The sequence below is a fragment of the Penicillium cataractarum genome, assembly GCF_028827025.1.
Source record: "Penicillium cataractarum strain IBT 29864 chromosome Unknown utg000002l, whole genome shotgun sequence".
NCBI classification, from domain to species: Eukaryota; Fungi; Ascomycota; class Eurotiomycetes; order Eurotiales; family Aspergillaceae; genus Penicillium; species Penicillium cataractarum.
Window position 1 is genome coordinate 6,621,152 of NW_026622738.1, and position 17,595 is coordinate 6,638,746.

The following is a 17,595-nucleotide window of genomic DNA, read 5'->3' on the forward strand; positions in this document are numbered from 1 at the left end:
TTCCGGGATAGGGTTGCGACCCCAGGCTAGATAAGAAGGGTGTTAGATCCGAGTGATATGTGCTACATCCTCCTCATATGGCAACGTAGTATGCTGACCAGGATGAGCTCGATGTCGTCCAAGATGATCCGGAGAACGTCAACCATTATTTTGATGGAGATAATCGATTTTGAAATTCTTTAGGCTGGGTGGGTGTCTAGGTCGGCCAGGAATTACGTTGATCATCAATTCTACTCAGTGAGCAAAAGCGACGAGGGGTGAGACTTTATCTGGTATATATTCGCATGATTACACATTGTTTCGTTATATCATATAGCACATCGCTCATACAGCTCAAAGAGATGCTGACCATGGCTAAAGTTAGTGCCAAACTATCGACGCTCGCAACAACAAAATATGTTATCAAGAATTACCGCCACAGATCTTGTCGACTCGACCGTTTGTATCCACTACTGCTCTGTGGACGTTCTCCGTCGTCCGCAGGCACGGCCAGGAACCCGCCAAAGCCATTGCCCACAAGTACACTTTTCCGTGCATCACCACCCCATGAGCGACTGAGTTGCGCTTCGTGGAAGCTGACTGGCCTCGTGCCTCTGCGCCCGAAAGCTGGATCGGGATCATAGGGTGTAAAGTTCCACTCCAGCTCATCCAAGCCTTTGCTGTAGACGTTGAGTGGTTGCGTTAGACCACCGCCAGCAAATTGTGGCCCATTCTCACCACCGCCGAATAGTCTGGGTGGTGGTGCGAGGAGCAGCGTATCGGGGAATTGTGCATCGCGGACATATAGATCCCGCAGTGCAGGAAGTGCACGGGACATCAATGATGAAATGAGATAGGTGTAGTATGTTACTGCAACGGGAGGAAGCCCGTTCGTCTCGGCCTCTGATGTAATCTCGTAGTGGAGCAGTCGGAGTGACTTGGACAGCAAGGGGGGAACCTGCTCGGCGGGGAATGAGCGAGTCACTTCCTGAACGATGGACAGGGTTGCGAGCTGCGGAGCCACTGGTAGAATTCGGTGTAGCGTAGACGGGAGTACACCAGTCGAGGCGAGTGTCAGTGACTGCAGTGCTTTTCGGTTAATCGGGACGGAGAGTAATGCGGCAAGCCCGCTTGCCGTAACATTTGGAGTATCCCGAAGGGTGAGCTGCTTCAATGCGGGGAAAGGAGGGAAAGTGCCATTGACAGCGAATGCCGAGTCGTCAAGCCAAGGAAGGTCATCCAACGTGAGATCGCTTATATGGGGGAACGAGGCGAGACCGCTCCGCAGAGTTACAGCCTCGATGTGCAATCCCGACAGTTCCAATTTCTCCAAGTTGACCCAAAGATGTGACCCAGGAAGGCGTGCAAAGCCCCCCTCGGCTCCGTGACGGTAACTCATGCGACGAAGATCAGGGCAACGAGCCATGAGCTCCTGCTTCAGCGCCGCACATGCGGGTTCATCGCTGAATAGACCGGATGGAAGGTCGACGAAACGTAGATGAGGGAGGACGGAGATGGTACGGGCGATGTTGGCCTTATTAGCTTCGCGGGTCATGTAGGGCATGCGAAGCGAGAGGACCATATTTGCCAGTCCTTGTGACTCTCGGACAGCTCGCATGAAGAATTCGAGGCGGACCTGGGGCGCGTCGATGGGGTCGCCATTGCGATCGAAGAAAGACCGGCGTTTGCGTTTTGCAGCGAGTTCGACCTCGAGTTCGCAGTAGTGGACGGGGTCAATGCGGACATTCGTGTAGCTATGGAGAAGAGAGGCGAGAACATGAGTCAGTAAGAGGCCACGAATTGGGATGAACCACGGGGGCAGGTTGTTGCGGTCGCATACAGAAGAGCGCGTGCCTCTAGGTACCAGCGCTTGCTGACCAGGGCGCAGTGCGCAAGATCGCGCATGTCACATAGCATGCAGCCATCGGTCATGGACTCCTCGGAGGTCTCATAGGAGTTGTCAACGGTGTGTGGACAGACATAGGCAAAGATGTAGGCGAGCACGGGACGAGGCAGCTTTCTGGTATAATCGCGGCCTGTTGTTTTGGCCGAGCGGGGCGGCGTTTGGTGCTCGGTCGCAAGCCCCGCACTGCGCCGGGGCCGAGCCCGAAGCCGGTCCAGGAGACCCATTCTGAGAGAGATTCAGAAAGGGATCAGGACGAAGAGGTGAGGATGGGGGTGCATGAAGGGGAGAAGGAGAAGAGGAGGAGGCTGGAGGCCAGGACAAAGAGGGAAGACAAAGCGAGGGCACGGGGGGTTCGCTGTAATTTGATCGATTTGATGCAGGGCCCGCCCCCGCCAACCAACGGCGTCACAGAAGAACAAAGCTGAAACGCCCAGGGAAATAAGCAGCCGCTGGAGTCGCTTGTTTCATTTGGTTCTAGTCGTTTCTCATTTGGTGGTCAACACTCCTGGAGCAATTAAAGTACTGCCAATTTGGCCAATCTGGAAAATGGTCATCTCTGCCGTTCATTGGAGATTCCCGGTCGCTCATAATAGCGAATAAGCAAAAGGGTGATGCTATTGTGCTATTATTAGTGATCAGTGAATACCAAAGTTAACTCTGAGCTTACTGGCTACTTAGCTAATTAGTTAGCCGATTGGAATAAGCTTCTTAAGGGACCAGAGCTCCCTAGGGCCAGGAACATGCCCTGACAATTGGCGATAAAGTATATCCAATATAGTATGCATTCTGTTCGTCTATTGGATATTCAACCATAGGGTATCGAGAATAATAAGAGATTCCAAAAGTTATTTGAGGTTAGATCTTCGAGTATAAACCGGCGAGACCACCAGCATCATGACATCACTCCGGGGGATGCTAGCTATGCAAAGGGACAAAAGGTCCAAACTAAATCAGAATTTAAACGAAACCAGTCATGATAAAAGGGCACAGAAATTTCACACCAATAAATGGAAGTCGTGTGTCTAGGCCATGGTCTTTGCTCACTCAGAGTATCGAGGCTCGTCATTGTGGCGACAGTCAATCTTCAAGTCCAAACCAAGTACAAGAAGACCCAATTAATGTGGGTCTTTATAACTGACATCATATCCCCTGGTCAACATAAAACCAACAGGACCTCTTCTAGCCTGCAGGATCATTGAGAAAGTCCTTGGATACTGCGACATCCAAGCTCGGACTCGTCGCAATGGCCGAAATGGGCGCCCTCAAGACGGAGAACCCTCTACCTTCCCCAGCATTCACCAACAATCATCATGAACACACCCTGGAAGATGAGGCCTGGAAACATCGCGCTCCGTATCAAATCAAGAGCCCCGAGGAATTCGGACCGGCCAAGTGGCGCGCCAAGTGCAAATGCGGGCGAATCTCATACACCCTGCGACGCGACAAACCATTGAATGCTAAATTCTGTCACTGTCGCGGATGTCAAGTCATGCACGGCGCTCCCTTCCAATGGGCTGCCATCTTCCACAAAGAAGATATAAATTTTGAGAAGGGTTGCAGCGGTTTGTCGTTCTATTCGTCTTCGCAGAACTCGCGGAAGTACCAGACGCCTACCAAGGTGTCGTGTTCCTTTTGTCATTCGCTTATCATGGATGAGGGACGCAATATGTGTTGTTTGTTTCCGCAATTGATTGAATTCGAGGGCTCGCAGGATGAGCAGAGAAAGCAGAGGGAGGTTTTTAGACCGACGTATGTATCATTTCTACACTGCGAAAGAAGTATTCCCACTAATCAAAGCTTTGGTAATGTAGATGTCATATCTTCTACGAACAGCGAATGATGGATATTCCAGATGGAGCACCGAAGTGGGCAGGGATGGATCAGAGCAGCCAGCTGCTGAATGATCAAGGTGTTCCAATTGACCAAAAATGAGTTAACATAAGATGATGTGTGACGTCAATACGAGATGCATCTACAGCAAATGGGTGTTCAAGGAAAAGGTACATCTGAGTTATGAGAGTTGGGTTGGTTTCTCAACGATCGAATGGATGAACTGGGATCTCTCCTCCATGCAAATGCAAACATATTAATATCAACCTCATCCGTTCATGATGAACAGGCCATGACGAAAACGGCAACGTTCGATTGTATTTGGGAACAGAGAACTTGCAGAGGTCACACTATGACGAACTACGGTAGAATAATAGCTCACTCTATCGCAAGCTCGGTCATGTTTCTGAAATTTCAAGTTCAAAGTCTCAAATAAAATGACCGTTACTTCGCTTTGAACCAGGATACCCTCCATAAGTTCCATCAGGACACCACAACGCTGCACAGTGATTGTAAATTGAGCATTGTATAACCATGCAAGGTGAGACCGATCAGCTGCCATTGACCACCAGCAACACGATGGAGATCAGGTTTCACTACCAGTGCGTACACCGGTCTGAATAGAGCAAAGAACATACCCTACCTGGCTGGCTATTTCTAACCCTAGTATTATCTTGCCGACGACTTTTGCACCGGGATTCGTTGAGCTATCAGCCACGGCCACAAGCACGTCCAGGAATATCGATGTAGACTCCAACGCCTCGGCAGCAAGCGCAAACTTGTCACTGGTCATAGACTTGTCCAGACGCGCAAAATAGCCTATATCTGCCACAAGGAAGACGATCGCCAAACTTGCGTCGAGGACTGCCCATCTAACCTTGGACGGTGTTCGAGTCTTGATAGCTCGAAGAATGAAATTGATCGTGGAGATGCCCAAGTTCAAGTGATACGGCCAGTCCATCTTGTCGCCGAACATCTCTGTGATGGACCACGCATAACAAGGAAGGTCAAATATGATGTCGGCTAGGAATTCGAAGGCGGATTTCGTCCAGGTCATCACTGCAGACTGCCTCGTCCGAGTAACCCACATGACCATCCCCCAGCCGGGCAACGTGCAGATATTAGCGATGGACACGATGATGTTTTTGGTCTCCTCTGGCATCCCTTTGTGCTCTGCTTTTGCTTCATCGGTGATTCTGGTTGTTCGTGTCGGGTCGTTATCGGACGCCAAACTGCGTGGCACGAGTTCTGTCTTGAGGCTCACCAAGTTCTCCAGGCGCAGCAGTTCCGTAGCGACCTTATCGTCTGGGCATGGAGCACGCCCGGTCGCTAACTTGTAAATGATTGTGGATGGGATGGCGCAAATGAGACAAAATAGATCCAGGATGGACATCCCCTTCTTGCCAGTCGCCTTTTCGTACAACCAAGTGATTACGGGAATCTCGATTGGAGTATCGACACTCTCGAGTACAGCCTTGAGAATTGCCTGGATAATATCCAGAATGGCGTGCAGAATATTCTTTGCAGTCTTGACCAGGACAACGCTGCAGAGAGCCAGTGTCTTGGTGATGGCGTCCACGGGATCCAGAGTTGACAGGTTATCCGCGACCTCGCTCTTGAACGTCTGAATGGCGGCATGGACATCGTCCACTTCGCGATCTGCAGACTCCTTGAGCTTATCCATCAGGCTGTCACACTCGCTGCTAATGTTAGCCGACGGTGTGTAATTCGCCTTTGCAACATCGGCGCCGTTCTTGAAGTGATACGTGCCCCAGTTGGTTTGCGGACTTCCAGAATGAGTGCTTTGAGACTTGGGATCGTCCAGCATGCCCGTTGTGCTGCGCCCGACTGGCTTAACGTTGCCTAGATTGGCAATACGATCGGCAAGGCCGTCCAGCATGGTGTCGGCTGTGGTTTTGAGAGAATCCACGGAGCCGAGGACATGGGCCACCCAGAGTTTGTAGACGCCCTTGATCGCGGCTTGTGTTCGCAAGATATCCTGCCAGTCGAAGATAAAACCAAGCCACGAGACAAGGTCATTGAAAGCAACTTTCAGCTTCTCGAACACGAGTTGCATGACACCCACAACCGCCTGCGCCGTGTCCACCACGGCACGGTAGAAGCTGGAGCCCATCTGGACAACAAACTCATAGGCACCCTTCACCTGCTGTACAGCAAACAGCCCAACCTTGCCGGCGTAGTACGAAAATGCCCTGAGTAAATCACCGATCTTTGATGTGATTGAGTCGGCAAGATCCCCAAAGAACTCGACATCCTCGACGCTTCGTTTCTTCCGCTTGTTATTGAGCAGATCACTGACTTTTTCCTGCCCTTCATAGTAGGTAAATTCGGGGTCGCTAAAGTCAATAGCAAAATCCAGTTGAGGTGGTTCTCCGGGGTCTCCTCTTTTCTTCTTTCCAGACGTGGGGTCCAGTTCCTGGCTGACTTGGCCAAGCTGGACGAGGGTTTTCGCGGCCTCTGTGCGCTGTTTGGGGGAGACGGTCGACGGCAACAGAGACTTTTTGGTTCCATCCTCAAGAGTGATTTCTATTTTCGCCAGACTGTCTCCGTCCTTGATATCGAGCAGCTTCGCTTTCGCCTTGACGAGCGGGTCCACAGTAACTGCCTCCGTTACGGTCCCTGGGATTGCCACGGTGAATGGTGCAATGACCAAACTATCGGATTCCAAGACGATAGTGATCTCCCCAACCTCATCGGATACAAAGGTCAAAGGCTTGCTCGGTGATAGAGTGTAATAGACATTGTTGACGAAGAAAGATGTATAGGTCGATGATGAGATCGTGACAGTAGTGTCAGGAGCAGCCCGGCCCAGGTCATCCGCGGTGATAATGCGGGTGGTGGAAGTCTGATATTCAAACACCTTTCCCGTGTCCTCCGTCGGCAACAGGATGGTACGTGTAGTCCAAGAGCTCGTGGCTGGGTCTTGTATGAGCTGCTCGAGATTATGGCCGTGATGCTGTGCGAAGACGACATTGCTTGCGTTGTCGACATTGACAAAGCCTGAAAAATGATTGACTTGCACCAGGATGGGGCAAGAGGTAGTCCACGCTTCGGGCTGATCCTCTTTACCCGCAGCACAAGAGAAATAGAACATCTCACCCACGGCGTTCAAGGCCCAAATCGTAGTCGTCGAGTTCAGGGTGACGGCAGAAAGACGTTTGACGTTCCTAAAAGTTTCGGTCCGCCCAACGAGCTTCTTGCCTAGTGCTCCATTGTGTTGATTGTTGGGAGCAAAGAGATATAGGCCATCCACGCCCGACAAGAAAAGCATCGTCTCACCCTGGCTGTTGGGAACAGACGCGATGCACGTGGATGAAATGGTGCATCCGTCGGGAAGTGTGAGCCTTGATGGGCTGGGGGCCAGTTTTGTGTTGAATGGGTTCTTCTGAGGCGTGTAGATCAGTTGGACCTTCTCTGGGGGAGCTGCATCAGGCTTCTCTGTCCCAATGGGTCCACCTACAGCCCCCAGAGTGTATATTCCGGGAACCAGGTCACCATGCCGGTTACCGGGGCAGCTCTTGATAGAGCCAACTCTGAGTTCCACGGCAAGAGCATGGCGAGCCCAACAATAAAAGGATTCCGGAGTGATGTAGTAGCGATCCAGTAGTTGCAAAGAGTTGAACGGGGCCCGTTGAATGTCAACAAAGTAATTCTGAACGTTGCCATTGGGACCTGGAGTGTTCATCATAAAGACATCTGCAATGACCAACTGGTCGGGCGTATCCTCGCCTTCGGCGTCGAATGGGAGGGATTGCCACAGAATATCGCCATTCCAGGTGTCGGCACTGCTGCTATTGCTTTGCGACATATAGAGATGATCAGACCCCTTGATCGTTACGACGAGGGCGATATCGAACAGGAGAGTCTTTGGGTTTTGACATAGTTCGAATGATTTGACCACGATGGGGGTATCTGGATGGTCTCTTGCGATAGAAACCGAGAGTTCCAGCCTGGTCCAGCCCGTAGCAGTGGCAGGGGCCTCGCGAGCCGCATAGAATGCGCCATCGGCACCGATGAAGAAGAAAAGGGCATATCCGGCAGATGTCTGAATGATTTGGAATGAACCAGATGGAGATAACAGCTGTGCCTGTTTCTGATTTTTCATGAGCTCACTCTCGTAGAGGACCTTCATGGTGTGACAGGTTCGTCAATGGAAATGCAGAGAAAATGATATTTAGTCTGATTAGTGAAGGGTCTTGAGCGATGTAAGAGTGTTTATTATGCCTGGATCCCGGTTCGTATTTGTGGACGGCGGATAAGCACATCCTGATATGTCGTGAATTGGAGAGCTCAGCAACAAATGGTTCGCAAGGGCCGAGTCTGGCTGGCTGAAGCCATATCTCTGCTCCTGCATGAACGGAAGGTTTGAACATCTTGCCTTGCGCCATTTGGCTCAGGAACGAACAAGACATCAAGGTGTATCATTCGTCGAGTCGTGAGCATCTAGAAATGAGTCCAGTGCGGAGCAAATGACTCCACTTTCGAGCTCCTCCTCGAGCTCTGGATTCCGGTCAATGTTGCAAAATTAGCCGACGCGAAGTCAGCTTGAAGGTTTGTCTCCGGTGATGTTAACAATATCGAGTGGTTTGATCTTGCATTTCCGAGATAATAGCTATAGCAGTGGTCCTGTTCATGCACGAGGTGCAGAAAAGTATCAAGCCAGAGGTTTCGATGAGATCAGATCTGAGACCATGATTCACGGGATGGCCGCCTCGCTCGTATTCAGCTCAAGCCATTGTGCGCCTAAGAATTCGTTCTTCCACATCTGAAGTTGTGCTCTTGTCCTGCTGATGCCACTGGCGCCATTGACTGGATCTAGCAATAGTTCGTCGGCACCATACTCCGATATTGGTTTAAAGAACGATCGGCAGGGTCCAGATCCTAGGCTAGTGAGCACGTAGCAAACGAGCATGCTCCATATCGTGGGAGTTATGCAGAATAAACAATCCTATCATCGTGAACTCGCATGGTGATTGGCTGGTGATGGAAATAAACCTCGTACGCGTTGTGGGGGCATCCCAGCCTGCATCCTGCAGCTACGTGTCACAGCTCGTCAATGGTCCCGACACTTTGGGTTGCCAACCTTACTCTCTAGGCAAGTCTTCGTTCCCCAGTTTCACGAACTGCATGCGCTGAGATTTTGAGTGAGATTATGGATGATGCTGCCGGTGGAGCATTGTGGAGGTGATTGATTGCTGGCTTGGCTCGACCAGATTCGTCTCTTCGTCTCTTCGTCTCGCCCGCCGCGCCCGCCATGGAGAATAGCGTATCGTTGTATCGTGGACTTCGTCCGAATCTACAGTCTTGACACTGGTCAGCAGCTTCAGCCAGCCACGGCGCAAATGAACAAATTGATCCGGACTCCAAGTTCATCTCTAGACAGATTTCGAGGCAGATTGAGGGTCCCAGCACAGTCGCTTCGATCGTTCCACCGATCATTGGCTCTTCACAATGGCGTTGAGGCGCAGGGTTTGCCTAACGCCCCTCGCTCCTCACTCATCGCAGAGAAATTCCGATTCCAGCTCGGCCCGTCCGCAATGTTTGGGGGCCCGCATCCAGTTCACAGACCAAGAGGGCTCGCAGCTGTGTTGTGACTCGTGAGATTCTCGCACCAGACACTATGAGATACTCATACTCGCCTATTTAAGCTCAGAAATCTGCACGCTCGTCATCTCCTTTCGTCGGATTTGGCGTTGAACATTTTACCCAACCGACAACGACCAGATAATTGCTGCTTTCACTTGCTGCTTTTCTTAAACAAACATCGACTTATCAACCAGACTCCAGCAGACAGTCAAAATGACTTCATACAATCAATCACAACTTTCTCAATACAGGTTTGACTTCGTCGTGGCTGTGACTCAGGCGAGCATCAATGCCACTATGAAAGCCTACTTGAGCACTTGCCCGGAGCCCGAGATAAAAATCTGTTATGTCGTTGGTCACGATCCTATCACGTCACAAGTTGTTCCCGAAGAGATTCCATATGCCAAGCTCCTCGAATTGACTGAGGGGGTTGATCCGTTCACGGTGAACATCCCATCGTCGAACCCGGAGACTGATCCAAACTTCCAAAAGTTGATCAAGGCAAAGTTCATGACGGGCTTCAAAGTCCGAATGGGTATTCCTGTCGGAGCCGATGTTGCCACTATCCCGGATATCGTGGGACTTCGAGCTGATACAGCCACCGTGAAGTACAATTTGATCTGCAGCGAATTCATCATCGCCGCTGTGCAGAACGAATGGGGAGCCTATTCCTGGCTCCAGAAGGCGCAGGATCCCAAGAAGCCATGGCTTTACTCTGCCACGGTCGATCTGCGCATGGGAGAAGTTCCCGATTCGGCCTATAGCAAACTTCCCAAGGCCGTTCAGGACCAAATCAAGAACCTTTCAGGCTCGGCCTTTAGCATTCAGCAGTTGCTGTTCGATCTCAGCAACGCGGGGTTGTCCAGCGCTCCCAGAATCGACGGCGTCGAGGCAGGCTCAGCCCTTGAAACCATCCTCAATCGCTTCTTTGTGTCCAAATACGTCGCAAACCTGCGCGAAATGGGTGACCCGATGTTGGGTTGTGCCGTCGTTCCAAAAGAGACAGACAAGTCCACGCTCAAACTCACGGACCTGAACTTCTCTGTCAATCCCTATATTGATCCCAAAACCGCGGATGTAGTGCTTCCTCCTGGAACTACGGAGCAGAACCTGGCTTGTCTTAACTATCTTTGTGCAGTCGACAATCACGTCCTTCCCCCTCCAACTCGGTTCCCTTGGAACTGGTTGCAAGGCAATGATAATGCCGATCATGACGGAATTGTATCCATCAATCGAAACAACATGCGGGATTGGCTGGAGCCTTCAATTCAAAAAGTGGTGAAAAAGCACTGCCCAAAGCCAAAGGTCTATGCCAAACATCATGACGGCAACCTTCTGAAGCTACACGTGGAGGTATATTTCGGACCCGACTTGGAAGAGCCGACCGTCGAACGAAAGGACGAGGGGCAGACAGTTATGACGATGTCGTACGAGGGATATTCCGAGGACGATGACCAAGCGGGATCGATCGAGCTCAGGTACAAGTACACTGTGAATGTGGATTTCGTCGGCTCCAACATCATCATCACGCAGAATGTCTGGGTATGGTATTACGCAAAAGCCATTTCAACGTCGAACCACGATGTTGTTATCGACGACCTCCAGACAGACATCTATCCCATCACCGTTAGTAATGGTGAGCTCATTGTAGGAACTGCAGATTCAAAGTTCGAGAAAAGGGCGAATCCTTCGGACAGGAACGGCTTTGTCGGTGCCTTCTCGGGTATCAATCGGGTCACCGATAGCATTCAGGACCAGTTGCAGAAATTGCAATCAATCAAATTGGAGACCATCCCAGTTTCCGCCATGCAGGGATTTGTGTTCCCAGGAGGCAACACGTTCGCTTTCAAGCATGCCGAATTTTCAGAGCACCAGGACCTCGTTGCGTTCATCACGTACACCTCTTGATCACGGAGTGAAAGGGGATCTTGCATGTTGATTCCAGTTATGTAGTGGGAGCAGAGAAATTTTTTGCATACAGTCTGCCTGTTCTTCAAATACAATGCTCGTTGATCAACTTCCTATTCACATGTGTCGCGGTGGACGCTGTGGGTCATGTGGCAGATTCTCCGTTGCACGTAAACTCTCGGACCTTGTATATTTAGGTATAGAAAGTAAGACATGACCTCCGAATGACCAAGAATGATGAATTTCTGGAAGTGCAGTCTGCCTGAGAGCTTCAAAATCGTGCATGTCCCTATCGTCGAGGTTTTGGGCGAACACATACAGGTGGGGGCTCCCCGCAATTGAAGTGTCGATCAGTTTCCTAGGGATCCAGAATCTACATTGAGAAGCTGGCTATACCCGGCTCTTAGGTTGCAAGTTGTGTGAGCATTAAAGATTTCGATCGAATTATTCGAGACAAGCCTTCTCTGGCTGTTAGGCTGGTTTGAGTAGGTAGTGCCGAATGTATTTGGCATCCGTACCGCACCTAACCAGAAGAAGTACATATCCATCTCTTTCAATGATCAAAAGCAAACTAGCTTTCTTTCTGGCCATGGCGCATTGTTGCAATTCGAAAAATACTTGCCGCGAGAACTAACGAGATAGAATATTCTTCTCTATTACAGTCTTAGCCGGTCAGGGCTTGCGCGTGCTGGCTAAAGCGAGACTCGTGCGTTTGTAGATTAGGCCGACCGGGATGTAATGCCGAGGGACAACACACGAGCCCCTCACAAGTCAATGATGATCAACCCCAATAATTGAGTTTCGGAGAATGACATCCAGTTTCTTCCAAACAAGATGCTTTTCGAACCTGCATCGTAGGACTCGAAATCTTGGAATTAAGATATCTTCTCGCGGCTGAGTAACATGGCGACACAGCGGCCGGCACCCCCAATAGTGCCCACGGCCGATATTTGGGAGTTCCTCTTTGAGCGGCCATCTCTGCCTTTCCCTCCAGATCATGGTAAGCATCCCCCTCTTTCATTTTTGCTTTCATTCACCGACACGGCCTTTAGTAATCTTTTGTTCCGCCACCACTGGCGACAAATGGACCTACAAGGGACTTCGAAACCGTGCAGAGCAATTTGGACTTGCACTACAATCCCGCTGGCGATGGAGCAAAGATGATGTCCTCATGGTGATGAGTCCAAATGACATTGATACCCCGCCTGTTATCTGGGGATGCCATTATGCGGGCGGCATCGTGGCTCCCGTCAATCCAGCTTTGTCCATTCAGGACCTTCGCCAGCAGATCGAACGCAGCGAGGCGCGCGGACTCGTGGTTCATCCAGACTGCCTTCCTGTGGCTCTAAAGGCTGCGCGTATAGCGAATATTCCCACGGAACGTATATTGGCCCTTCGCTTTGACCAAGAACTGTCAACCAACGATGGTATATCTACCGTGGACGAATTCATCGCAAGCGCTAAGATGGGTCCGGACATGATAAGTTACCGTCCAAAGATCGATTCACAGAGGGATACTGCTTTTTTGGTCTACTCGTCAGGAACTACGGGTCATCCTAAAGGAGTGATGGTTTCACATCGAAATGTGGTCGCAGATGTCTTTTTGCAATCGATCGTTGAAAGCGATCATATAGATTGGCGCCGAGATCGCACATTGGCCGTGTTGCCCATCTATCATATATACGGTTAGTCTCATATATAATGGGTAAATGGTATGTACGAAAATGAAGCTAAGAAATAGGCCTGGTCTGTCTGGTCCACGCTCCTCTCTATCTCGGGACAACCACGATCTATATGGACAAATTCGAGCTCACCGGATTCTGCCGCTCGATTCAAGACTATCAAATCACACACGTCTTCGTCGCGCCGCCAGTCTTGCTTCATCTGACGAAAAGTGATAAAGTGAGTGAATATAATTTACAATCACTTCGCATGATCACGTCTGGCGGTGCTCCTCTGCCTGCGAATCTCATCACTGAGCTATATGAGCGACGGAAACTTGCCGTTCGACAAGCCTACGGACTTTCGGAAACAACTTCAGTAACACATATTCAGGTATGACTTTGAGAGTAACCATGAACGGAAAAAATTAAAGACTAATACTTACCAGCGCTGGGAAGACTGGAAAAACGGCATTGGTTCAAACGGACAACCACTTCCGGGGGTAGAAGCAAAATTTGTTATTAGTGATACACAAACAGCTTCTGTAGGGGAGGAAGGCGAGCTTTGGATACGGGGCCCTGTTGTTTTCAACGGCTACCGTGGAGAGCCCGAATTAACTGCAGGATGTATGACAACGGACGGATGGTTCAAAACTGGTGAGTTCTTTCCCGGTCTATCTACTATAAATATTTCGAGTGCACTTTTTGATCATCTTAATTAGGTGACATTGGACACGAAGATAAACATGGTAACATGTTCATCACGGACCGCTCCAAAGATTTGATCAAGTTCAAGGGATATCAAGTACCCCCCGCAGAGCTCGAAGACCTTATAATCAAACACGAAAATGTGGAAGACGTTGCAGTTATTGGAATCATGAACGAAAGTCTTGCAAGCGAGGTTCCGTTGGCCTACATTGTGGTCAAGCCGGTTATACCAGAGGACGAAGCCACCGCAAAGCTTATCCTCGACCACGTCAAGGTTCAGACACTGAACTATAAACATCTCCGAGGAGGAATTATTTTTACGAGAGAAATTCCTAAAGGACCATCTGGCAAGATTCTAAAGCGAGTCCTTCGCCAGCAAGCGGCAGCCGCTGGGGTACGTCGAATTGGGGCCATCGAGTATGAGAAATACCCGAGGGGATCGAAATTATAACCGCATGAAGTCGTTCAAATTTGGCGACTGTTTTTATTGCTAGAGAGACATTCACCATATACATTTGATAGAGCAAGAGTATCCGAGGCCATGATTTGCTATCTTTTCTGCGACGTAGTGTCGATACCATGCAAAGGAAATGCACTTTCCTTATTCTCACACTTGACCTGTCAGCCCTTTTCCTAAACCAGACAACCCCCGAAGAACCTTCATTCTTCAAATTCAGTGGAGCCCAATCATGATGTGATAGCTACGGCGTGCCGAATTCTCAGCGTCTCATCGCCGGTGGCTGGGGCCAAAGTCAGCCGATGCGGGGCTGCAAGTGACAATAGCTCCCGCGACGATGTGACCCTTTGCAACTCATTTCCTGAACGGGCAGTACGTCGAGCACGATGTTTCAGTCAGCCAAGCACGAGAGATAGGTTCTTAAAAGAGGTCTCTCTCTCCAAGCGTGATGCTCAAATCTACTGCCTTCTGTACATGGACATTATGTCTCTCAAGTCGTTGGTGCGTCTCGCTGTTCTGGCTGGTCTAACTAGCTCGGTCGCCGCAGTCACGCAAATCACTGACGATGAAATGACATCGCTCCTTAACGACGGTGGATTGGATTTAGCAAACCGATACGCGCCTCTATGGTTCTTCGGCCAAGCTCTGAACCAACCCCCGTGCTACCCGACATGGGCATACAGCGGATCGCCCACCACCCCCGATATCTATGATGATGCCCACAAGACCCCGGCAGCAGCGCAGTGCGAATATCCCAACGTTGGTTGCAACTGCCGGAATCCGGGGGTTGGTATCGGGAACCCTGGGCCTGCGTTCCCAGTCTACTATACCTATCAGCGCTGTAGTGATACTGAAGTTCGGGTTGTGTACAACCTCTTCTATGAGAAAGATGGCGCGACCTTCGGTGCTATCCAGACCGGTCATGACTAGTAAGTCCATCTACCAAAGGAAGAACTTGTGCGTGCGTTGACATATTTTGAAGCGACTGGGAACGCGTGATCGTCATCCATTCGCGTGATAGTAGCAACATGTGGGCTCCATCGCGTGCACTCCTGTCAGCTCACAGCGGCTATCATAACTTGGCCTGGGGCGATATTCAAAACACCCTCACAACAGATGAGATCAACGCCGGTGATGCAAAGGATCCCAATGGTGTCAAGAACAATGATCATCCCAAGGTGTACGTGTCTTGGTCGAAGCACGCGAATTTCGACACTCGTAATACTGGCTGGAATGATCCGGCCAGTCAGTCTTTGGAGGATGCGTTCCGCAGTCAAGATTGGCGGTACTTTGTGGAACCTCAATATTATGTCCGTTATCCCTTATTTTAGGGGATACTTGAATACTAACAGAATTTTTAGATTCGTGCAGATGATAGCACTGATGCTGGGAAGGCCATTGGCGCGGCGAACTGGGGAGATGCCTCAAGTAATCCGCCTTCGGTGCAAGCAGCCGTTTGTAGTGCGTCGTAGAGGATGGATTTAAATGAAGAAGTGCGAAGGGATACTCGGAATCTTCAGGAGTCCATACCGTATATAACCACATGAAACTATACATAAACTTCTATGAAAATTTGCCGTTATACTTCTGATGTAAATGCTTCGCTGACTATGCGATCGCGTGCGCATCCATGCTGCTCCACCAGCGAGCCCCGCTTTGCTTCGTTATCTCGACACATTTGCGCTATCCTGGAAATCTCCGACCAGGACTACTTCATTTAAGCCCCGTGAACCGCTCCGAGTCCTATTCAGACACATTAATTCTTTTCTGAACATCACGAACCACAGCCATGGCTTCGTCGACCGAGACCCGAAAGCCGTTTCCCCAACCAGCTGCGGGGTACACTCAGTCCTTCTGGCGAACTGAACTGGATCCTTTAGATAATCATCGGAGTACACCAGACCTACCCATTGAAGCAGATATCTTGATTATTGGCAGTGGTTATGCCGGGGCTTCGACCGCTTATCATCTCTTCCCCGAGAACCAGCAGGGGACTCCCCCGAAGGTTGTTCTCCTCGAGGCCCGTGAATTATGCTCCGGTGCCACGGGAAGAAACGGTGCGTACCGCTATAATCAAACTAATAATTATTTTAGAACTGATTCCCATTCATTCTTTCCGAACAGGTGGTCATCTCAGACCCGATCTGTATTCGGCCACGAAGATCTACACAGAGCGATATGGACTCGACGCTGCTGTGGAGGTTGTTCGATTTGAGATCGCCCATATGAAAACACTTGAAAAGCTTGTTCAAAAGGAGAAGATAGACTGCGATCTCACCTTCACTAGGTCTCTAGATATCTACCTTGATGTAGACCAGCTTGCAGCTGCGAAAAGTTTTTATGACTATCTGGTCGATCAAGGTTTGGACTTCATGGATGATGTCCAGTACCTTTCACAAGAGGATGCTCAAGGTGTGAGTATTGGAGCAGCAAAGAGCATGATTCATTTCTTGACTGACACCAGATTTAACAGAAAGCAAAGGTCCGAAATGCCCAAGGAGGCTTCAGCTTTTCTGCCGGCCACCTTTGGCCCTACAAGTTGATATGTCGTCTCATCCGCATCGCTGTTTCTCGAGGACTCAATCTCCAAACGAACACAATGGTCACCGAGATTGGCCAGGACCGTACACCGGAGGGTCTTTGGCCCGTAACGACCAATCGTGGTGTCATCCACGCACGAAAGATCATCCTCGCCACAAATGCTTTCACAGGTGCCCTTGCTCCGGAGTACTCCAAGGCCATTGTACCGTGTAAAGGGCTGTGCACGCACATTGAGCCAGCACCTGGTGCGCCTTACCAGGAACTACCCGAGACATATGCCATTCGGCAGGGGCTAGGAGCATTCATCTACCAAATTTCGCGCAAGGATGGGTCAATTATTGTGGGTGGTGCACAGTATACATACAAAGATATACCAGATCAGTGGCACAATAACCCTGACGACGGTACCTTGATTAATTCCGTGGAGCATTACTTTGATGGCTATATGCAGCGCACATTCTTTGGTTGGGAAGACAGCAACGCGACTGTGAAACACATTTGGACAGGTGGTAAGTGAATCGTTCCTGCACCCTAGTCTGTGTGATCGATGACGAGCTGCTATGCTAATTCTTGGACCTATACAACCACAGTGATGGGCTACAGTGCAGACTCGCTGCCACATATCGGAGATATCCCGGGAAAGCCGGGGCAGTTTATTGCCGCAGGATTCAATGGGCATGGAATGCCGGTGGTTTTCCTGTGTGGAAAAGCTATCGCACAAATGGCTCAACATTCGGTTCCTTTCCAGAAGACTGGCCTGCCCAGACTCTTCGAGACATCTGCTGCACGATTGGATCCAGTCTACAATGACACTGTAGGCTAAAATCAAATGAAACAACGTGAAGCCTTTTCGGGGCTGGAGCTGGGTTAGTAATTGTATTTGGTTTATTGATGTATCCTAGCTACGAGATAATTGCCGGAAATATGGAAAGATATTTTGCTGCCCGTGAGGCTCGGTCCAGCATGGCTCCAATCGCAAGCTCCAAGATCCACAATCA

The 17,595-nt window shown here is 50.1% G+C and overlaps 9 protein-coding genes across 9 annotated transcripts; 7 read left to right on the top strand and 2 right to left on the bottom strand.

Annotated features, from left to right (window-relative positions):
* Positions 1-409: 409 nt before the first annotated feature.
* Positions 410-2,109, bottom strand: N7496_004413 (F-box domain protein; the record flags this gene model as incomplete). Its single annotated transcript, XM_056697344.1, has 2 exons — positions 410-1,733; positions 1,820-2,109. 2 exons carry the CDS (start codon positions 2,107-2,109, stop codon positions 410-412), a joined length of 1,614 nt encoding a protein of 537 aa, XP_056559556.1.
* Positions 2,110-3,128: 1,019 nt separating this feature from the next.
* On the top strand, positions 3,129-3,817 carry N7496_004414 (GFA family protein; the record flags this gene model as incomplete). Its single annotated transcript, XM_056697345.1, has 2 exons — positions 3,129-3,634; positions 3,697-3,817. The coding sequence occupies 2 exons, from the start codon at positions 3,129-3,131 to the stop codon at positions 3,815-3,817; spliced, it is 627 nt and encodes a 208-aa protein (XP_056559557.1).
* Positions 3,818-4,301: 484 nt separating this feature from the next.
* N7496_004415 (uncharacterized protein) lies at positions 4,302-7,868 on the bottom strand (the record flags this gene model as incomplete). Its single annotated transcript, XM_056697346.1, has 1 exon — positions 4,302-7,868. One exon carries the CDS (start codon positions 7,866-7,868, stop codon positions 4,302-4,304), a length of 3,567 nt encoding a protein of 1,188 aa, XP_056559558.1.
* A 1,667-nt stretch (positions 7,869-9,535) lies between these two features.
* On the top strand, positions 9,536-11,230 carry N7496_004416 (uncharacterized protein; the record flags this gene model as incomplete). Its single annotated transcript, XM_056697347.1, has 1 exon — positions 9,536-11,230. The coding sequence occupies one exon, from the start codon at positions 9,536-9,538 to the stop codon at positions 11,228-11,230; it is 1,695 nt and encodes a 564-aa protein (XP_056559559.1).
* Positions 11,231-12,133: 903 nt separating this feature from the next.
* N7496_004417 (phenylacetyl-CoA ligase) lies at positions 12,134-12,920 on the top strand (the record flags this gene model as incomplete). Its single annotated transcript, XM_056697348.1, has 2 exons — positions 12,134-12,230; positions 12,283-12,920. The coding sequence occupies 2 exons, from the start codon at positions 12,134-12,136 to the stop codon at positions 12,918-12,920; spliced, it is 735 nt and encodes a 244-aa protein (XP_056559560.1).
* A 242-nt stretch (positions 12,921-13,162) lies between these two features.
* On the top strand, positions 13,163-14,050 carry N7496_004418 (phenylacetyl-CoA ligase; the record flags this gene model as incomplete). The annotated part of the gene is made up of 3 exons (XM_056697349.1): positions 13,163-13,285; positions 13,341-13,548; positions 13,614-14,050. 3 exons carry the CDS (start codon positions 13,163-13,165, stop codon positions 14,048-14,050), a joined length of 768 nt encoding a protein of 255 aa, XP_056559561.1.
* Positions 14,051-14,539: 489 nt separating this feature from the next.
* N7496_004419 (uncharacterized protein) lies at positions 14,540-14,986 on the top strand (the record flags this gene model as incomplete). The annotated part of the gene is made up of 1 exon (XM_056697350.1): positions 14,540-14,986. The coding sequence occupies one exon, from the start codon at positions 14,540-14,542 to the stop codon at positions 14,984-14,986; it is 447 nt and encodes a 148-aa protein (XP_056559562.1).
* A 98-nt stretch (positions 14,987-15,084) lies between these two features.
* Positions 15,085-15,387, top strand: N7496_004420 (uncharacterized protein; the record flags this gene model as incomplete). The annotated part of the gene is made up of 1 exon (XM_056697351.1): positions 15,085-15,387. One exon carries the CDS (start codon positions 15,085-15,087, stop codon positions 15,385-15,387), a length of 303 nt encoding a protein of 100 aa, XP_056559563.1.
* Positions 15,388-15,845: 458 nt separating this feature from the next.
* Positions 15,846-17,420, top strand: N7496_004421 (NAD(P)/FAD-dependent oxidoreductase; the record flags this gene model as incomplete). The annotated part of the gene is made up of 4 exons (XM_056697352.1): positions 15,846-16,113; positions 16,181-16,470; positions 16,530-17,106; positions 17,188-17,420. 4 exons carry the CDS (start codon positions 15,846-15,848, stop codon positions 17,418-17,420), a joined length of 1,368 nt encoding a protein of 455 aa, XP_056559564.1.
* Between the last annotated feature and the right edge of the window lie 175 nt (positions 17,421-17,595).